This window comes from Ranitomeya variabilis, chromosome 1 (assembly GCF_051348905.1).
Source record: "Ranitomeya variabilis isolate aRanVar5 chromosome 1, aRanVar5.hap1, whole genome shotgun sequence".
NCBI lineage: Eukaryota > Metazoa > Chordata > Amphibia > Anura > Dendrobatidae > Ranitomeya > Ranitomeya variabilis.
In genome coordinates this window covers 312,714,011-312,733,068 of record NC_135232.1, presented here as the reverse complement: position 1 = coordinate 312,733,068, position 19,058 = coordinate 312,714,011, and the positions used below count along the sequence as shown (strand labels likewise).

Here is a 19,058-nt window from a genome sequence, read left to right as displayed (position 1 = left end):
TCAGAGGACAGAGAAAAATGGTCTCCGATTGCCCCCGATACTTACCAGTGTCCCTGGATCCTCCTGCTTCCCTCCACGGCCGCTGGCATCTTCTTCCGGTAATAAAATAGCGGGCGCATACTCAGTGCGCCCGCTGAGATCTTCCGGCCAGCACCCGGCAACAATAGGAAGATTTTTCCTATTGGTTAATTTTGGTCACTGTGATAGATCCTATCACAGTGAGCAAAATAAAAAAATAGTAAATAAACCCCCCCTTTATTACCCCCTTAGTTAGGGAAAAATAATAAAATAAAGAAAATGTATTTATTTCCATTTTCCCATTAGGGTTAGAGTTGAGCTAAAGTTAGGGCTGGGGCTAAAATTAGGGTTAGAGTTGGGATTAGGGTTTGGGTTAGGGCTCGGATTAGGGTTAGGTTTGTGATAAGGGTAAGGGTGTGTTGGGATTAGGGTTAGGGGTGTGTTGGGGTTAGGGTTGTGATTAGGGTTGGAGTTAGAATTGGGATTTACACTGTTTAGGTACATCAGGAGGTCTCCAAACGTGACATGGCGCCACCATTGATTCCAGCCAATTTTGCGTTCAAAAAGTCAAATGGTGCTCCCTCCCTTCTGAGCTCTGCCGTGCACCCAAACAGTGGTTTACCCCCACATATGGGGCATCAGCGTACTCGGGACAAATTGGACAACAACTTTTGGGGTCCAATTGCTCCTTTTACCCTTGGGAAAATTAAAAATTGGGGGCTAAAAAATAATTTTTGTGGAAAAAAAGATTTTTTATTTTCACGGCTCTGCGTTCTAAACTTCTGTGAAGCACTTGGGCGTTCAAAGTGCTCACCACACATCTAGATAAGCTCCTTGGGGGGTCTAGTTTCCAAAATGGGGTCACTTGTAGGGGGTTTCTATTGTTCAGGCACATCAAGGGCTCTGCAAATGCAACATGACGCCCGCAGACCATTCCATCAAAGTCTGCATTCCAAAACATCACTACTTCCCTTCTATGCCCCGATGTGTGCCCAAACAGGACAAATTAGCCAACAACTTTTGGGGTCCAATTTCTCCTATTACCCTTGTGAAAGTAAAAATTTGGGGTTGAAAAGATAATTTTTGTGAAAATTTTTTTTTACATTTTTTAAATTAAAAATTGCTGGCTAAAAATCATTTTTGAGGAAGAAAAAAAGATTTTTTATTTTCACGGCTCTGCGTTCTAAACTTCTGTGAAGCGCTTGGGGGTTCAAAGTGCTCACCACACATCTAGATAAGTTCCTTAAGGGGTCTAAGTTTCCAAAATGGGGTCACTTGTGGGGGGGGTTTCCACTGTTTACGCACGTCAAGAGGTCTCCAAAAGCGACATGGCGTCTGATCTCAATTCCAGCCAATTCTGCATTGAAAAAGTCAAACTGCGCTCCTTCCCTTCCGAGCTCTGCCATGCGCCCAAACAGTGGTTTACCCCACATATGGGGTATCGGCGTATTCAGGAGAAATTGCACAACAACTTTTATGGTTCATTTTCTCTTTTTACACTTGTGAAAATAAAAATTTGGGGGGCTAAAAAAACATTTTTGTGGGAAAAAAAAAAAGTTAAATGTAAATTTTTTCCTTACACATTGTTTCAGTTCCTGTGAAGCACGTAAAGGGTTAATAAACTTCTTGAATGTGGTTTTGAGCACCTTGAGGGGTGCAGTCTTTAGTATGGTGTCACTTTTGGGTATTTTCTGTCATGTACACCCCTCAAAGTGACTTTAAATGTAAGATGGTTCCTTAAAAAATGGTTTTGTAAATTTTATTGTAAAAATGAGAAATTGCTGGTCAACTTTTAACCCTTATAACTTTCTAACAAAAAAAATGTTGTTTCCAAAATTGTGCTGATGTAAAGTAGACATGTGGGAAATGATATTTATTGACTATTTTGTATAACATATCTCTCTGATTTAAGGGCATAAAAATTCAAAGTTTGAAAATTGCAAAATTTTAAACATTTTCGCCATATTTCGGTTTTTTTTTTTCATAAATAAACGCAATTAATATCGAATAAATTTTACCACTAACATGTAACATCTAAAAACAGTCTCAGAATCAGCGGGATCCATTAAAGCGTTCCAGAGTTATAAACTCATTAAGTGACAGTTTTCAGAATTGTAAAAATTGGCCTGGTCATTAAGCTGCATATTGGCTCCGTCACTAAAGGTACCGTCACACTCAGCAACTTTGCAAAGAGAACGACATCAATCCGTGACATTGCAGCGTCCTGGATAGCAATCTCAGCGATCTGGATCCTGCTGTGCCATCGCTGGTTGGAGCTAGAAGTCCAGAACTTTATTTAGTCGCCAGGTCGGCGTGTATCGTCTTGTTTGACATCAAAAGCCACGACGCTAACAATGAATATAATGGAGCTAACAACCAGCGAGAACGAGAAGTGAGTCGCCGTTACGTCACTGAATCGCTCCTGCATCGTTCTGGAGCTGCTGTGTTTGACGTCTCTACAGCGACCTAAACAGCGACGCTCCAGCGATCTAGTTTAGGTCGGCTCGTTGTCTATATCGCTGCAGCGTCGCTGAGTGTGACGGTACCTTAAGGGGTTAAGGAATTTTGCTAAAGCAAATCTAAAAGCTTTTGTCTGTTTACAGAAGTTCTTATTTACTCTCTATGAGAAAATGATAAGTGAGAAGACTCCCACAGAAGCACAAGGCAAATTCTGAGACATAGAGTACCTTAATTAGAATCTAATCCCAAGGACCCAGTGATATGGCGCTGAGCAATGACAAAACATGTAGTCATTAATTGATTATCATGTAAGATTGTGCTCATTTTATGTAGCTTATCCTGAGAACAACAGTAGGCGCTCTTCTCAGTGGGAAGATCTGCTGCACAACAGTAGTGTGTATTAATCAGAAACATAAATGCCTCTGGCATTGTTTAGTTTCAGCATGATCATGTGGCTATTTCAGGCTGTAATAGTTTACAGATTTTTTTTTTTACTGATATCCTAAAAAAAAGTTTACTTTCTGGCGGGGATATTTCTGAGCTGGAGTTTAACTCTTTAAGGTGTTTAGTCATGTGGTAGTACAGTACTTTGATACTATTGAGATACTGTTGTTGTTATTATTATTATTTATTATTATAGCACCATTTATTCCATTGCGCTTTACATGTGAGCATGTGAAGAGGGGTATACATAATACAAAATCAAGTACAGTAATCTTAAACCATATAAGTCACAGCTGGTACAGGAGGAGAGAGGACCCTGCCCGCGAAGGCTCACAATCTACAAGGTATGGGTGAGGATACAGTAAGTGAGGGTAGAGCTGGTCGTGCAGCGGTATGGTTGATCGGTGGTTACTGCAGGTTGTAGGCTTGTCAGAAGAGGTGGGTCTTCAGGCTCTTTTTGAAGGTTTCCACGGTAGGCAAGAGTCTGATATGTTGTGGTAGAGAGTTCCAGAGTAGGGGGGATGCGCGGGAGAAATCTTGTATCCGATTTTGGGAAGAGGAGATAAGAGGGAGGTTGAGAAGGAGATCTTGTGAGGATCGGAGGTTGCGTGCAGGTAAGTACTGGGAGACAAGGTCACAGATGTATGGATGACACAGGTTGTGGATGGCATGGTTAGGGTTTGAACTGGAGTCTTTGGGTATTGAGGAGCCAGTGCAGGGATTGACAGAGGGGAGAGGCCGGGAATAGCAGGGGGTCTGTTACTAAGTTAATTCATGTCTGCAATACATTAAGGGCGCATTTGTAAAATTGGTCAAACCAACTTAGAAAAAATAATAATAATAATAATCTTTATATAGTGCCAACATATTCCGCAGCACTTTACAGTTTAAGAGCTTGTTTCCACTTGCGAGAAACACGTCCGTGTCCCGCATGTGAAAACCAAGCTCTGGCACGCCAGAGCTTGGTTTTCACATGCGAGACACGGACTTATTTCTCGCAAGTGGAAACAAGCCCTAACAGTTTCAAACACAACAGTCATAATTAAAAACGTTAACACAAAGATAACAATTGTCAGTACTCAATGGTTGACGCCTGCTTAACTGAAGACATGATGAGAATTAGCAGGCGTTTCAAGATTATAGCAGACTCTTAAATCAGGCTAAGTTCCTATTTGCCATTATCTTTCAGATGGCCAATGTAAAAACACATACTTATATATTTCTACACCTAAAAGCTGTGATAATTATGCCACATTTCAAGGGATGTAGTATCTTAATACTTGCAAACCCTTTTGCTTTGTGTGTTAAAGGCTTTTTTCTTTATTTATTCCCTGTACTCTGGTAGGTTACCCTTAAGTTGTTTCTCATTAATACATCAAATGGGTGGCACCAGAAGTCCTGTACTCTTCTTCTACTCTGAAGAGGCTATTCACATACCTTATTACTAGAGGACTAACATTTTTCAAATCTGTTTTATATCCACAAGATCAGATTGTCAGTTATATTTAAGGGCTGATATGTATTTTCCTTTATTTTGATAAACTTAAGATCTCACCTGAAGGTCGTGGTGTTGCTTCAATCTCCAATATGTTGACAATAACTCGCATTCACAACACCATTGCTGCAGTTGCTGGCATGAGAAGGTAAAATCTCTCTACAATATATTTGTACTATGTATTCAGGCAGATAACCACACATTTTTTTTTTAAATCTAGGGTAATTAATCTGGCCCGTGATTATGCATCAAAGAGATTTGTATTTGGCAATCTGATAAAGGATCATCCTTTGCATATGCAGACTATTGCACGCATGGAGGTAAGTGCTTTTTCTTTGATATTGTTTCTTGCTGAAATTTAACAAATATGGTGATATGGCAGCATTTTAGTTATACAACATTGAGAAAAATTAATTCTGACAACTTGTTTATACATCTGCAGACACTAATCACTTGAGTTAAAAAGTTGCACTGATTTTTTAGGCTGCAGTCTTCATTCCTTAATTTTTAGACCTTCTGATGTTCATTTTACAATCTACTTCTAATATTAAACTTTGCACCTGCTCTCTTTGTTTTCCACTCCATTCTCTAAGTATAGCTGATGGATGCCAACAGCAGCCTGAAGCTGTGTGCTGTCTGCAGGGCTGCCATCCAGGTATTACTGCCCTTAATGGCGTATGAGTCCCGGTGAGTAGAGGAGGACCTGGTCTGGGCCCACCCTCTTTTTCTTCTTCTGCTCACTGGGCTCTAGCTGCAGAAGTCTGCCAGTTTAGTAACTGAACGTGTGTCCTCAGATCCACGTTCATATGAAATGCAATGCACTGTAGCAAGCCAGTGGCTTTCTGCACAGCAATAGTTAATAGCATCTAGCTGACATCGGCTTATGACTTCACTGCCATGCGCCGGCATGACCGCGCCTCAGATAGATGAGGGGAGGATGCCGCTGGACCCTGGCCAGGTAAGAAGAAACTATTTTTTATCGGTCGTCCATGACAGCACTACGGAGAGAGGGGATCCGCCCTTCAGGAACAGGAAACCTACAGATACATAAGGGCGGCACCTCTCCCACGCATCAGTTGGTTTCCTGTTCCTGGAGGACAGGATTCCCTGCAGATACGACTTCGTTTCTCCTATCAATACCCAGGCCGGCTGTCCGACCCAGGTAGCGAGGGGGTCTCCTACCTCGGGCAGTGCGGGTCCCTGGAAGCGCCACGGTGGGTCCGGGTAGGGCTCCACGACAGTGAGCGGTGCAGTGTGGAGCGACGTCCGGAGGAGGTCCATCCCCAGTGGTCAGCAGGTGAGTATGTCCCCCCCCGGGGTCCGCTCTCCCCCCTGGGCCTCGGTCTTCCCCACTCTGATCCCCGTCGGTGCGGTGCAGCGCGGCGTCCTGTGTGCTCCTTTCGATTCGGGACCGGAGCTGGGGGTCGGACGCCGGCCTCTGCCGCGGTCACCGCTGGGCTGCGGCCGTGGAAGCGGCGGTGGCGTAGCGGGGGGGCGGCTGGATGGTCCGGCGGCACCGTTCCCCGGCTTCCGGGCACGTTTCTGAGCGTTCTGCCCGAAACCGGAAGTGACACGCAGGGGGCGGGGCCAAAACCGGAAGCCAAACGCCGGCCGGTTTTTTTTCTAAAAACGCCGCTGTCCTGCATGCGGCGGGGGGGGGGGCGTTTGGGTGCAGGGGGGGTGGAGCAGTCACCTGCAAGTCGGGGGGGTGGATTTGGCCACACACCTGCACTGATTCCGGATCCGGGGGAGGGCTATTTATAGCCAAACAGAATGCTGCAGCACTGCTTGTGAGCCCATCTGCAGCTATGGATGAGCCGGAAGCTGCCGTCGGTCTGCTGGAGCAGGAGCAGGATGGATCCTCGGAGAAGTCCCATGCGAACCCCCAGCTGAAGACCCGCGGACGCAGTAACCAGACCAGTCGCAGATCTAAGCAGAAGGATCTGGACCGACCCCCCAGTAATCCGGTACCTACCGCTACTGCCTGGGTAAGAGATCTTCGTGAATGTACCCTGATGCAGTCTTTTCCTATGTTTATTTCCGTAGGGGAAAAAAAGCGCTGGTAAATCAAAAAACAAGGAGTGCGCGCTATGCGCTTGCCCTTTGCCAGACGCCTACCCTAAGAGACTTTGTCAGTCGTGTGTACGGCAGACGGTAGGAAATAAATTGATGGGAACACTGATAGCGGTAGCGCCAGATAAATTACATAGCCTTTTTCTCCGCTCCCATAGGTGGCGGAAGAGTCTCCTGATTTCACATCAAGCCTTAGGGAGATTATCAGGAAGGAGGTGAAAGATTCCCTGAAATCCCTGTCCCGGGGGGAGTCTTCAAAAAGAAGAAGGGAGCCTAGCGCCTCAGAGTCGGAGTTGTCCGCTGGCCCTAGTAGGGAGAATGAGTCAGACGCCTCTGTCTCCTCAGCGTCCTCTTCGGAAGAGGAGTCTAACCGGTTCTGTTTCCCATTGGACCAAATGGACAAACTTATTAAGTCAGTTAGATCCACCATGGGGGTGGCTGATGAAAGGCCAGAACTCTCTACACAGGACCTAATGTTTGGCGGTCTAGACCCTAAAAAACGTAGGTCTTTTCCGCTCAATGACAAGGTCCAGAACCTCATCAAAAGGGAATGGAAAAAACCGGAGAAGAAAGGCTCTTTTCCACCTGCCTTTAAACGCAGATATCCCTTTGAGGACCCCATGGTGAATACATGGGATAAGGCGCCGAAATTGGACGCAGCGGTGTCTAAGGCGTCTAAAAAATCATCTATCCCCTTCGACGACATGGCTTCCCTAAAGGACCCTCTCGATAAGAAGGCTGACTCATTCCTTAAAGGGACATGGGAGATGTCGGCGGGTGCCCTGAGACCTGCTGTAGCTGCGACATGTGCAGCCAGATCGATGATGGTCTGGCTGGATCAGCTAGGGTCTAAGTTGGAAGGCGGTGTTTCCAGAGACTCTATGTTGAAATTCCTGCCAACAATTCAGAATGCCGCTGCCTTTCTCGCGGACGCATCTGCGGATTCGGCAAGAATGGCGGCTAGGGCGGCCGGACTATCAAACGCAGCACGCAGGGCCCTATGGCTGAAATGTTGGCCAGGTGACCTTCAATCCCATGCGAAGGGGAATACCTGTTTGGTCCAGTCCTAGACGAACTGCTGGAGAAAGCTGGAGACGAGAAGAAAAAGTTTCCCAATCTACCAGCTACCTCTTACAGGCGTCCCTTCACAGGGAAAAGATTCTTTCGTAGGAGACCAGCCAGAGACCAGAGCAGATGGGATGAGAAAAAGAAGAAAGGTACTGGATTTATGTTTGGAGGTGGAGGACGTCAGGAGCCATCCCGTGAGGTCAAAAAACCACCCCAATGACTAGTCGCCCCGGTGGGAGGTAGACTATCTGCCTTCTACCCGGCCTGGTCCAAAATCTCCAGTAGTGATTGGATTTTGGGGTTAATAGCCACGGGTCTGCGGCTAGAGTTCTCCTCCATCCCTCAGAACTTCTTCAGAGTTACCCCACTCAGGTCCTCTCCAGCAGAACAGGCGGCCCTGGAAGCAGAAGTTCACGACCTGCTCAGTAAGAATGTCCTGTCAGAGGTTCCGGAAGGAGAACAGGGTAGAGGATTCTACTCTCCTCTATTTCTAATAAGTAAACCTGATGGCTCCTTCAGAACAATTATTAACCTTAGGGCTCTTAATAATTTCCTGACCGTCCAATCATTTAAGATGGAAACTATTAACACCGCAATAAAGCTGCTGTTTAAAAACTGCTTTATGGTAGTATTGGATTTGAAGGACGCCTATTACCATATCCCCATTTATGCAGGTCACCAACGATACCTGAGGGTGGCGGTAAGGTTGGATGGGGTAATCAGACACTTCCAGTATAGGGCCCTCCCCTTTGGTATATCGGTCGCCCCTCGAGTGTTTACCAAAGTTATGGCGGAGGTTATGGCTCACTTGCATGAGTCCAACATTCTAATAATCCCCTACCTGGACGATCTCCTTATCGTAGGTAAAACGGTGGATCACTGTCTGGAACAGTTACATAAAGTGATGTCTGCTCTGGAGCATCTGGGGTGGATGCTAAATGTCAAAAAATCACGCTTACAGCCCATGACGGTGCAGCGATTTTTAGGCCTGACCCTGGATTCCCAGGTTCAGGAATGCCGTTTGCCTCAAGAGAAAATTGATCGCCTGCACCTTCAGGTGCTGAATGCCTCTAAAAACCCCACCATGTCCCTTAGAAGAGCCATGTCTCTGTTGGGCTCTCTCTCGTCCTGTATTCCAGCGGTCCGATGGGCCCAGTATCATACGAGGATACTTCAGGGCGAGGTGCTGTTACAACAAAAAAGGTTGGGGGGATGTCTGGAGAGCCTGATGACCCTATCCCAAGACGCTATTATATCCCTCGGATGGTGGCTAGTCCAAGAGAACCTGTCCACAGGGGTCCCCTGGGAATATAATGTAACTCGTATAGTCACCTCGGACGCTAGCCCTTCTGGATGGGGGGCTCACATGGGGGATACATTGATCCAGGGGCTTTGGGATCAGGATCAGATAGAAATGTCTTCCAACCTAAAGGAGTTAACGGCTGTGGAACAGGCAGTTAAATCACTCCTTATCTATCTACAGGGCCACCACGTGCGGGTATTCTCGGACAATCGGGTCGCCGTGGCATACATAAATCACCAAGGCGGGACTCGTTCCAAATCCCTAATGTGCGTAGCAGATCGTCTATTCCATCTAGCAGAGCAACATCTTCTCTCATTGACGGCTCTTCACATAAGAGGGGCAGAAAACACTACAGCGGATTTCTTAAGCCGCAACACATTGAGGCAGGGGGAGTGGTCCCTGAACGACTCCATCTTCAACCTCATCGTGGAAAGATGGGGTCAACCAGAAATAGACCTGTTTGCCACAAAAGAAAACAGGAAAGTGGCACAATTCTGCTCTCTCAACCCCAGAGAAAATCCTCTGTCAGTAGACGCCCTCCTCATAGACTGGAACTTCAGGCTAGCCTACGCCTTTCCTCCCCTGTCTCTACTTCCTCTGGTGGTGAGGAAAATCAGGAAGGACAAAGCCACAGTGATAATAATTGCCCCCTTCTGGCCCAGAAGGACGTGGTTTCCATGCCTGAGGGCTATGTCGATATCCGACCCATGGGTCTTGCCAGACATCCCGGATCTCCTGTCCCAGGGCCCAGTCTACCATCCTCGGGCGGTTGGCCTTCATCTGACGGCGTGGATTTTGAGCGGGCGCTGTTAAAGGATAGGGGGTTCTCTCCGGGCCTCATTAACACTCTACTGAAGAGCAGAAAAATAATCACCACAAAGATTTATGTTAGGATCTGGAAGAGGTTCCTTCAAAACTCGGGGGTAATAGCTGGTCAGTCAATACCAATAGACCAGATTTTAGAATTCTTACAGAAAGGGTTAGATATGGGGTTATCCCCAAATACACTTAAAGTGCAGGTATCAGCCTTAGGGGCCCTCTTTGGCTGCAACATTGCTGAGAATCACTGGGTCAGCAGATTCATCAGAGCGACAAAACGGTCCAGGCCAATGGTGAAGAATAGGGTCATGCCATGGGACCTGAACCTAGTCCTCTCAGCCATGACAGAGGCCCCATTTGAGCCAATTGCATCAGCCTCTATTAAAAATGTATCACTTAAAGTAGCCTTCCTGGTGGCCCTAACATCGGCGCGTAGGATAGGCGACATCCAAGCATTATCCAGGGTTCCCCCTTACATGCAGCTTAGGGATGATAGAGTGATACTATCCCCTGATCCAGCATATCTTCCTAAAGTAGTGTCCAGGTTCCACAGAACACAGGAAATAGTTCTTCCATCCTTCCTCCCCAATCCTACTAACGATAAGGAAAGGAAGCTACACACTTTAGATGTAAAAAGATGTATCCTGGAATATCTGGCAGTAACTGATCCCTGGAAGATAGATAACGCCCTATTCGTGTCCTATCAGGGTAGTAGGAAGGGTCACAGGGCATCAAAATCTACTTTAGCTAGATGGATCAGGGAGGCTATCTCGCTGGCATACATCTCAAAGGGCAAGCCGGCGCCTGAAGGTCTGAAAGCGCATTCCACTAGAGCTATGGCGGCTTCGTGGGCGGAAAGATTGGAGGTGTCGATCGACCAAATTTGTAAGGCTGCTACTTGGTCTTCTCCACACACATTCTATAACCATTATAGATTGAACTTGGGTGCCTCTTCTGACCTTTCGTTTGGTGTAAGGGTGCTGCAAGCTGTAGTCCCTCCCTAGTTAGTTACTCTCTGTAATTCTCTCCGTAGTGCTGTCATGGACGACCGATAAAGTCTTAGTTACTCACCGGTTAACGGTGTTTTTCGGAGTCCATGACAGCACCTGTACATACCCTCCCGTCTTCTTAAGTTCTGGGTGTACACCTCTTCCTTTATTTATATAATTCACGGGTAGTGAATAGTTAGTTATTTGTATCATTGTTTATTATGTATGCTATTAACCTTGGTGGTCCTCTTGTGCTCTGTAAACCAACTGATGCGTGTGAGAGGTGCCGCCCTTATGTATCTGTAGGTTTCCTGTTCCTGAAGGGCGGATCCCCTCTCTCCGTAGTGCTGTCATGGACTCCGAAAAACACCGTTAACCGGTGAGTAACTAAGACTTTTTTTGTAACTCCACACAATGGGGAGCAGAATGGGAGATCTTATGGGGCAGGATAGAGGCGACACGGGGGCATGATGGAGACACATGGGGGCACGATGGATGAACTTATGGAGCCAGGAATGGGAGAATACAAGGGGCCATGATTGAGACATGTGGGGTCCAGAATGGCGTACATATGGGAACAGGATGTGAGACATTATTATTGTAGGGGCTAATTAAGGGATTTATTTTATTTTTGAGGATACTGCTTTCAGTGAGGGAGAGGAAGTCCTGTTACTGTCAACTGGTGTAGTGTAGAAGTTGAAGAATAATTGGTGAATTTGTTTTGGAAGTGGTGCTTTAGATAACTGTGTCTTATTTTCTGCAGAGACAAGTCCTGCCTAGAAGAAGTGTTGGCGGGCTATGCTGGATGAAGAAGAAAAGCGAAGATGAAGGACTTCAACTAGAGACGTTGCCGCTATGTCAGTGTGTTAGCTATACACTGGCACACTACACTCTATACTATATAGAGAGCTCCTGTGTAAAATGTCACTGGTGATCCCTGTATTACCTGTACACTGACATTATGCACCGAATCTCTGTATATAGTGTCAGTGTACAAGGATCACCAGTGACATTATATGCCTGAGCTCTGTATATAGTGTCTCTTGTGATCCCTGTATTACTGGTACACTGACACTATATACTGTAGACTATGTACAGAGCTCCTGTATATAATGGCACTTGTGGTAATATTGGTATTATGGTTTTTTATTAATAAGTATTGTAGTATTTGGTCACTATATGGTGGTAATATGTGGTCTGGTCATGGTGTGGCAGTATTTTTCCTTGTATGTGTTATTCAGTCACTATGTGGTCTGGTCATGGTGTGGTGGTATTTTTCACCGGTATATGGTATTATTTGGTCACTGTGGCAGTAATTTGTGGTCCGGCTTGGTGTGGCGGTATTTGTCCCTCGTATGTGGTATTATTGGTCATTTTAAAAAATGTATGTGACACATTTCCTTGAAGAGCAATACATAATAATATATCTAAAAAGAGTATTGGATATTTTAATAAATGTCTAATATGTTAGAATAGAGTAGGGCCCTGCCTAAAGAGTCTACCTTGTAGTTGTAGTGGCAGGTTTAAAAAAAAAAACACTTTTGGCCAAAACAAAAGCTGATGTACGTGTATGTGATATGGTGTTCAGAGCTGTTCATGTGTGATTGGTGAGGACGTGGTGCAGAAGTGGAGTTTTTCTGAGAGTGGGCCGTGGGAATCTGGAAGGGTTGAGTGGTGGACGCGGAGTCTTGGGGGGGCATGAAAATTTTGCCAGTATGGAGCCCTGAAATTCCTGGTGGCAGCCCTGGCTGTCTGCATACAGTTGGGAAATAAGTATTTGATCCCTTGCTTGTTTTGTAAGTTTGACCACTGACAAAGACATGAACAGTCTATAATTTTAAGGGTTGGTTAATTTTAACACTGAGCGAATATCAAAAATAAAATCCAGAAAATCACATTGTATAAATTATATAAATGTATTTGCATTTTGCAGCGAGAAATAAGTATTTGATCCCTCTGGCAAACAAGACTTAATACTTGGTGGTAAAACAATGGCAAGCACAGCAGTCAGACGTTTTTGGTAGTTGATGATGTTGTTTGTGCACATGTCAGGAGGAATTTTGGTACACTTCTCTTTGCAGATCATCTCTAAATCATTAAGATTTTGAGGCTGTTGCTTGGCAACTTGGAGCTTCAACACCTCCATAAGTTTTCTATGGTATTAAGATCTGGAGACTGGTTAGGCCAATCTATGACCTTAATGTGCTTCTTTTTGAGCCACTCCTTTGTTGCATTGGCTGTATATTTTGGGTCATTGTCTTTCTGGAAGACCCAGCCACGACCCATTTTTAATGTCCTGGCGGAGGGAAGGAGGTTGTCACTCAGGATTTTATGGTACATGGATCCATCCATTCACCCATTGATGCAGGGAAGTAGTCTTGTGCCCTTAGCAGAGAAACACCCTCAAAACATAAAGTTTACACCTCCATGCTTGACAGTGGGGACGGTGTTCTTTGGGTCATAGGCAGCATTTCTCTTCATCCAAACACGGCAAGTTGAGTTAATGCCAAATACCTCAATTTTTGTCTCATCTGACCACAGCCCTTTCTCCCAATCACTCGCTGAATTATCCAGGTGTTCATTGGCAAATTTCAGACAGGCCTGCACATGTGCCTTCTTGAGCAAGGGAACCTTGCGGGCATTGCAGGATTTTAAACCTGTACGGCATAATGTGTTACCAGTGGTTTTCTTTGTTACTGTGGTCCCAGCTGCCTTGAGATCATTAACAAATTCCCCAGTGTAGTTTTAGGCTGGTCTCTCACCTTCCTCATGATCAAGGATAACCGAGGTGAGATTTTGCTCTGTGCTCCAGATCGATGTCAATTTACAGTAATTTTGTATTTCTTCCATTTTTTTACTGTTGCACCAACAGTTGTCTCCTTCTCACCCAGCATCTTACTTATGGTTTTGTAGCCCATTCCAGCTTTGTGCAGGTCTATGGTCTTGTCCCTGACATCCTTATAAAGCTCTTTCGTCTTGCCCATGTTGTAGAGGTTAGAGTCTGACTGATTCATTGAGTCTGTGGACAGGAGTCTTTTATAAAGGTGACTATGTAAGACAGCTGTCTTTAATACAGGTAACGAGTTGATTAGGAGCGTCTAACTGGTCTGTAGAAGCCAGAATTCTTATGGTTGGTAGGGGATCAAATACTCATTTCTCACTGCAAAATGCAAATAAATGTATATAATTTATACAATGTTATTTTCTGGATTTTATTTTTGATATTCTTTCTCTCAATGTTAAAATTAGCCTTCCCCTTAAAATTATAGACTGTTCATGTCTTTGTCAGTGGGCAAACTTACAAAATCAGCAAGGGATCAAATACTTATTTCCCCCACCGTATATGTCAGAAGGAACTACACAACCAGTTATGTGAAGAAATTGCACAGACTCTGCATCAACTAAAGGGTAGACATTTTTTAATGAAAATGATTTGGAAAGTTGATTTATTTTGAATTTAGGAAGTGAATTAACAATAAAGAAAAAAACAGTGCAAATGTGTTCATAGCTTTTAGCTCATGTAGCAATAACTACCGTATTTTTCACACTATAAGACGCACTGGACCATAAGACGCACCTAGGTTTTGGAGGAGTAAACTAGGGGAAAAAAATTTAAGCAAAAAATGTGGTCAATTCTGTACTTAATATCCCCTATCCTGGTATATATGGCCCCCTCATTCTTTACCTGGTATGCATGTCCCCCTATCCTTATCCTGGTATGCATTGATCCCTCATCCCTATCCTGGTATGCATGGTCCCATCCCTTTCCTGGTATGCATGGTCCCATCCCTATCCTGGTATGCATGGCCCCCTCCTTATCCTGGTATACATGGCCTCCTCATTCCCATCCTAATGCATGGCTCCCTCATCCCTATCTCGGTGTGCATGGTCCCATCATCCCTATTCTGGTATGCATAGTCCATCCCTGTCCTGGTATGCAGGGCCCCATCCCTATCCTTGTATGCAGGGCCCCATCCCTATCCTTGTATGCAGGGCCCCATCCCTATTCTGGTATGCATGGCCCCATCCTTATAATTTGCCCCATCCCCATCCTGGTGTGCATGGCCCCATCCTTATAATTGTCCCCCATCCCCATCCTGGTATGCTTAGCCCCATCAGAAAACATTTAAAAAACCAAACCATTACACTCCCCTACCCGGCACTCCCTCGCAGCATCCTGCTCCAGTGCCAGCAACTGCTTTATGCTTGTAAGCAGTTCATCGCAGGGACGTCATGCCCTGCTCACAAGCAGATCACAGCTACCGGAATACTCACCGGGATTGTGCGCGCAAAGAGCAGTGAGTATTTATTGCTCTTCTGTTAGCGCGCAGTGTCAGGAACCAGCTTCCTGCTGCTGCCGGCGGCCTCGTGTGCCACTACTTAAGAGAAATTTAATATTCATGACCACCGGGCAGCAACAGGAAGCCGAATGCTGACACTGCGCGCCACAGAAGAGCAATAAATACTCACTGCTCTTTGCGCGCACAGTCCCGGTGAGTATTCCGGCAGTTGTGCTCTGCTTGTGAGCAGCGCATGACGTCTCTGCCATGCGCTGCTTAAAAGCATAAGGTAGTTGCTGGCACCAGAGCAGGATGCTGCGAGTGAGTGCCGTGTAATGGTTTGTTTTTTGATGGGGGTGGGGGCCAATTATAAGGATGGAGCCATGCATACCAGGACCGGGGTTTGGGGAAAATCATACCAGGATAATATTATTAAAGAGAAATCAATATTCATTGCCCTCCACACCCATGGGCGTGGAATGCAGTGAATATTCATTTCTCCTTAGCAGCGGGAACAGGAGTTAGCTGCAGCCATCGGCTCTAGCCTCCTGTGACCTGCTGCTCTGCTGATGCCATTCCCCCACCTTCACACCACAGCCAGACTATACACCGTACCACACCATACATCCGGACTATAACATACACCCCCCATTTTCCTCCACATTTTTGGAGAAAAAAAAGCATCTTATAGTCCGAAAAATACGGTATTTCAGTTTAAAAAATGTTGTTTTTTTTAATAAAATAATGCATGTATACATCGTCTAAGACCTGGGCAAAGCGTGCACTTCCAACCCTTTAGCTGTTCCTATTTCTCTTACCCCCATGACGGCACCACGGAGAGAGGGATCCGCCCTCAGGGACAGGAAACCCACAGGTTAAAAAGGCGGGACCTCTCTTCCACCTCAGTTCGCTTTCCTGTCCCTGACGGGGAACCTACAGGTGAACATACCTGCATCGCGGGATACCGGGGCCATCTGACCGGATTCAAGCAGCAGGGGGCCCTGCCGCGGTCAAGGTGGATCTTCGTCCCCGAGGGCACAATCCGGGGTCGGCGGGCCCTGAGTAGGTGCAGGGAAGAGGCAGTGAAGAGGAATCCGGTCTGCCTCTTCCCTTTTATCACACGACCGGTAATAGGTACCGGCGGCTACCTGGTAAATTACCTCCAGTCTGGGGCCCTGGTGGGGATGTTGGCGGCGGCCACCGACAGGAACAGATGATATGGAGACAGTGGCGGCACTTCCAATACCCCCAAGCGCCGGCGGCCAGCATGGCGGCAGAGGCTCTAGTGGAGCGCGAGACTGGCCGCAGTTTAGTGAACAACTGGCCCTACAAAAGGAAATATACAGTCTCCTCGCAAAGAATGTCCTACAGGAGGTCCCACAACAGGAGAAAGATACAGGATTTTATTCTCCTCTTTTTCTCCGAACAAAGCTAGATGGGACATTCAGGTCGATAATAAACGTGAAAAAATTAAACAAATATCTAGTGACCCAAAGTTTCAAGATGGAAACAATAATAACCTGTGTCAGATCCCTTCATCCATCTTGTTTCATGACTGTAGTCGATCTGAAAGACGCATACTATCATGTGCCTATCCATCCCAGTTACCAGAAATACCTCAGAGTGGCGGTGATAATGCAAGGGGAACTGAAACATTATCAGTTCAGAGCTCTCCTATTCGGCTTTGCTATAGCCCCGAGAGTATTTACGAAACTGATGGCAGAAGTGATGGCCCATATAAGGGAGCAAGACGTGCTAATAGTCCCATATCTGGACGATCTCCTGGTAGTGGGCAGATCCTCACACCATTGCAGTCAACAGCTAGACAAGGTGATGACAGCCTTGTCAAATTTGGGTGGGATGTTGAATCTAGAGAAATCCAGAATTATTCCAGCACAAATACATCAGTACTTAGGAATAATGATAGATTCAACAAAACAAGAATGTCGTCTTCCAGGGATGAAAGTTACCAACATGATAGAACTAATAACTCAAATAAGACTTTCTCCAGTCATCACTTTACGGAAGGCAATGTCTGTGTTAGGGTCAATGACAGCCTGTATGCCAGCAGTCCAATGGGCCCAGTACCACTCCAGAGATTTCCAGAGGGAGATACTAGAAGCACAACTCCGATTAAAAGGGGATTTAGAAAAGCGCTTAACAATCTCCTCACGAACAATATGTTCCCTAGGTTGGTGGATAGACCCAACCAACTTAACCAGGGGGGTTCCATGGGTATGGCCAGTTTCGGTAACCCTAACCACGGATTCGAGCCCATGGGGTTGGGGGGCTCATTTGAAAGATCAAATTGCCCAAAGCCCTTGGTCAGAAACAGAAAAACTATGTTCATCAAACATGAAAGAACTCTTGGCGGTAAAATACGCACTCGAACACTTCCTAGTTTTCCTCCGTTCCCATCATGTAAGAGTACTATCTGAAAACAGGGTGGTGGTGGCATACCTCAATCACCAGGGGGGAACAAGGTCCCGCTCGTTGATGGAAGTGACAAAATCTATCTTGACATTGACAGAAACAAATCTGTCTTCTCTGTCAGCCCTTCACATCAAAGGGACAGAGAACCAGGGGGCAGATTTTTTAAGCAGAACACTGTTAAGACAGGGGGAATGGGAGTTGAACCAAGAGATATTCGACCGCATTGTAGCTTGCTGGGGAATACCGGAAATAGATTTGTTCGCAAACTATCTAAACCGCAAAACACAGGCATTTTGCTCAATCGACCCACGGGGGAACCCAGTGACCCTAGATGCTTTTCTGATTCCCTGGAACTTGCAACTGGCTTATGCCTTTCCTCCGATAGCATTAATTCCATTAGTTCTGAAGAAAATCCGGGAGGACAGGGCAAGAGTGATTATGATAGCCCCGTTCTGGCCAAAGAGAGCGTTGTTTCCATGGTTACGCTTGATGTCGGTAATAGAGCCATGGGTTCTCCCGGACATCCCAAATCTTCTACGCCAAGGGCCAATAAACCATCCACGAGTAAAAAACCTACACATGACAGCATGGAATTTGAGAGGGAACTTTTAGCAAAAAAGGGGTTTTCCTCAAATTTAATTTCAACACTCTTGTCCAGTAGGAAACCAGTAACTACCAGAGCATATGGCAAGGTCTGGAAGAAGTTCCTCTCTAATCCAAATGTCAGTGTGTCGGGGAAAATCCCAATTAAGGAAGTACTAGAATTCCTTCAGAAAGGATTAGAAAAAGGGTTAGCAACAAGTACCCTTAAAGTTCAAATTGCAGCATTGGGTGCCTTATACAACTGTGACCTAGCAGGGAATCACTGGATAAAAAGGTTTGTAAAAGCCTCAATTAGTTCTAAACCAGTCATACACCACACTTCGCCTCCCTGGGACCTAAACCTGGTACTTTCTGCACTCACGAAAGCGCCTTTTGAACCCTTGTCTCAAGCTTCCTTAAAGATAATCTCCCTGAAAACCTCTCTCCTGGTAGCATTAACCTCAGGACGCAGAATTAGTGACTTGCAGGCTCTCTCAGCTTACCCGCCTCTAACCCAGATACTAGAGGATAGAGTGGTCCTTAGGACTGACCTGTCTTACCTGCCCAAGGTAGCATCACGTTTTCATAGATCTCAGCAAATATCCTTACCATCGTTTTGCCCAAATCTCAAAAACGAAAAAGAGAAGTCCCTACACACACTAGATCTTAAGAGATGCTTGACCCAATATATAACAGCCACAAGGGAGTGTAGGAAAGGCAGGTCTCTGTTTGTCTGTTTTCAGGATCCAAATAAAGGGCACAAAGCGTCAAAAGCAACATTGGCGAGATGGGTAAGGGAGGCTATCACTCTAGCATACGCCTCGTCCAATGAAGCCGCTCCAGAAGGGATCAAAGCTCATTCAACCAGATAGATATCAACCTCTTGGGCAGAGCGGGCCGGAGCATCGATCGACCAGATATGTAGAGCAGCCACTTGGTCTTCTCCCTCTACATTTTTCAAACACTACCAACTGGACCTATCCTGCTCTTCAGACCTAACCTTTGGTAGGAGGGTTCTGGAGGCAGTAATCCCACCCTAATATACATTCTATGAAATTCTCTCCGTGGTGCCGTCATGGGGGTAAGAGAATATC

The 19,058-nt window shown here is 45.8% G+C and overlaps 1 protein-coding gene across 3 annotated transcripts in view; it reads left to right on the top strand.

Moving 5' to 3' along the window:
- The window catches only part of LOC143816555 (acyl-CoA dehydrogenase family member 11-like), a 175,334-nt gene that overhangs the window by 108,134 nt on the left and 48,142 nt on the right, over positions 1-19,058 (top strand). For all 3 annotated transcript variants that reach the window (XM_077297079.1, XM_077297087.1, XM_077297098.1), the window contains exons 8-9: positions 4,471-4,565; positions 4,638-4,737. In XM_077297079.1, coding sequence (XP_077153194.1) covers positions 4,471-4,565; positions 4,638-4,737 — 195 coding nt within the window. The remainder of the gene's footprint in view (positions 1-4,470; positions 4,566-4,637; positions 4,738-19,058) is intronic.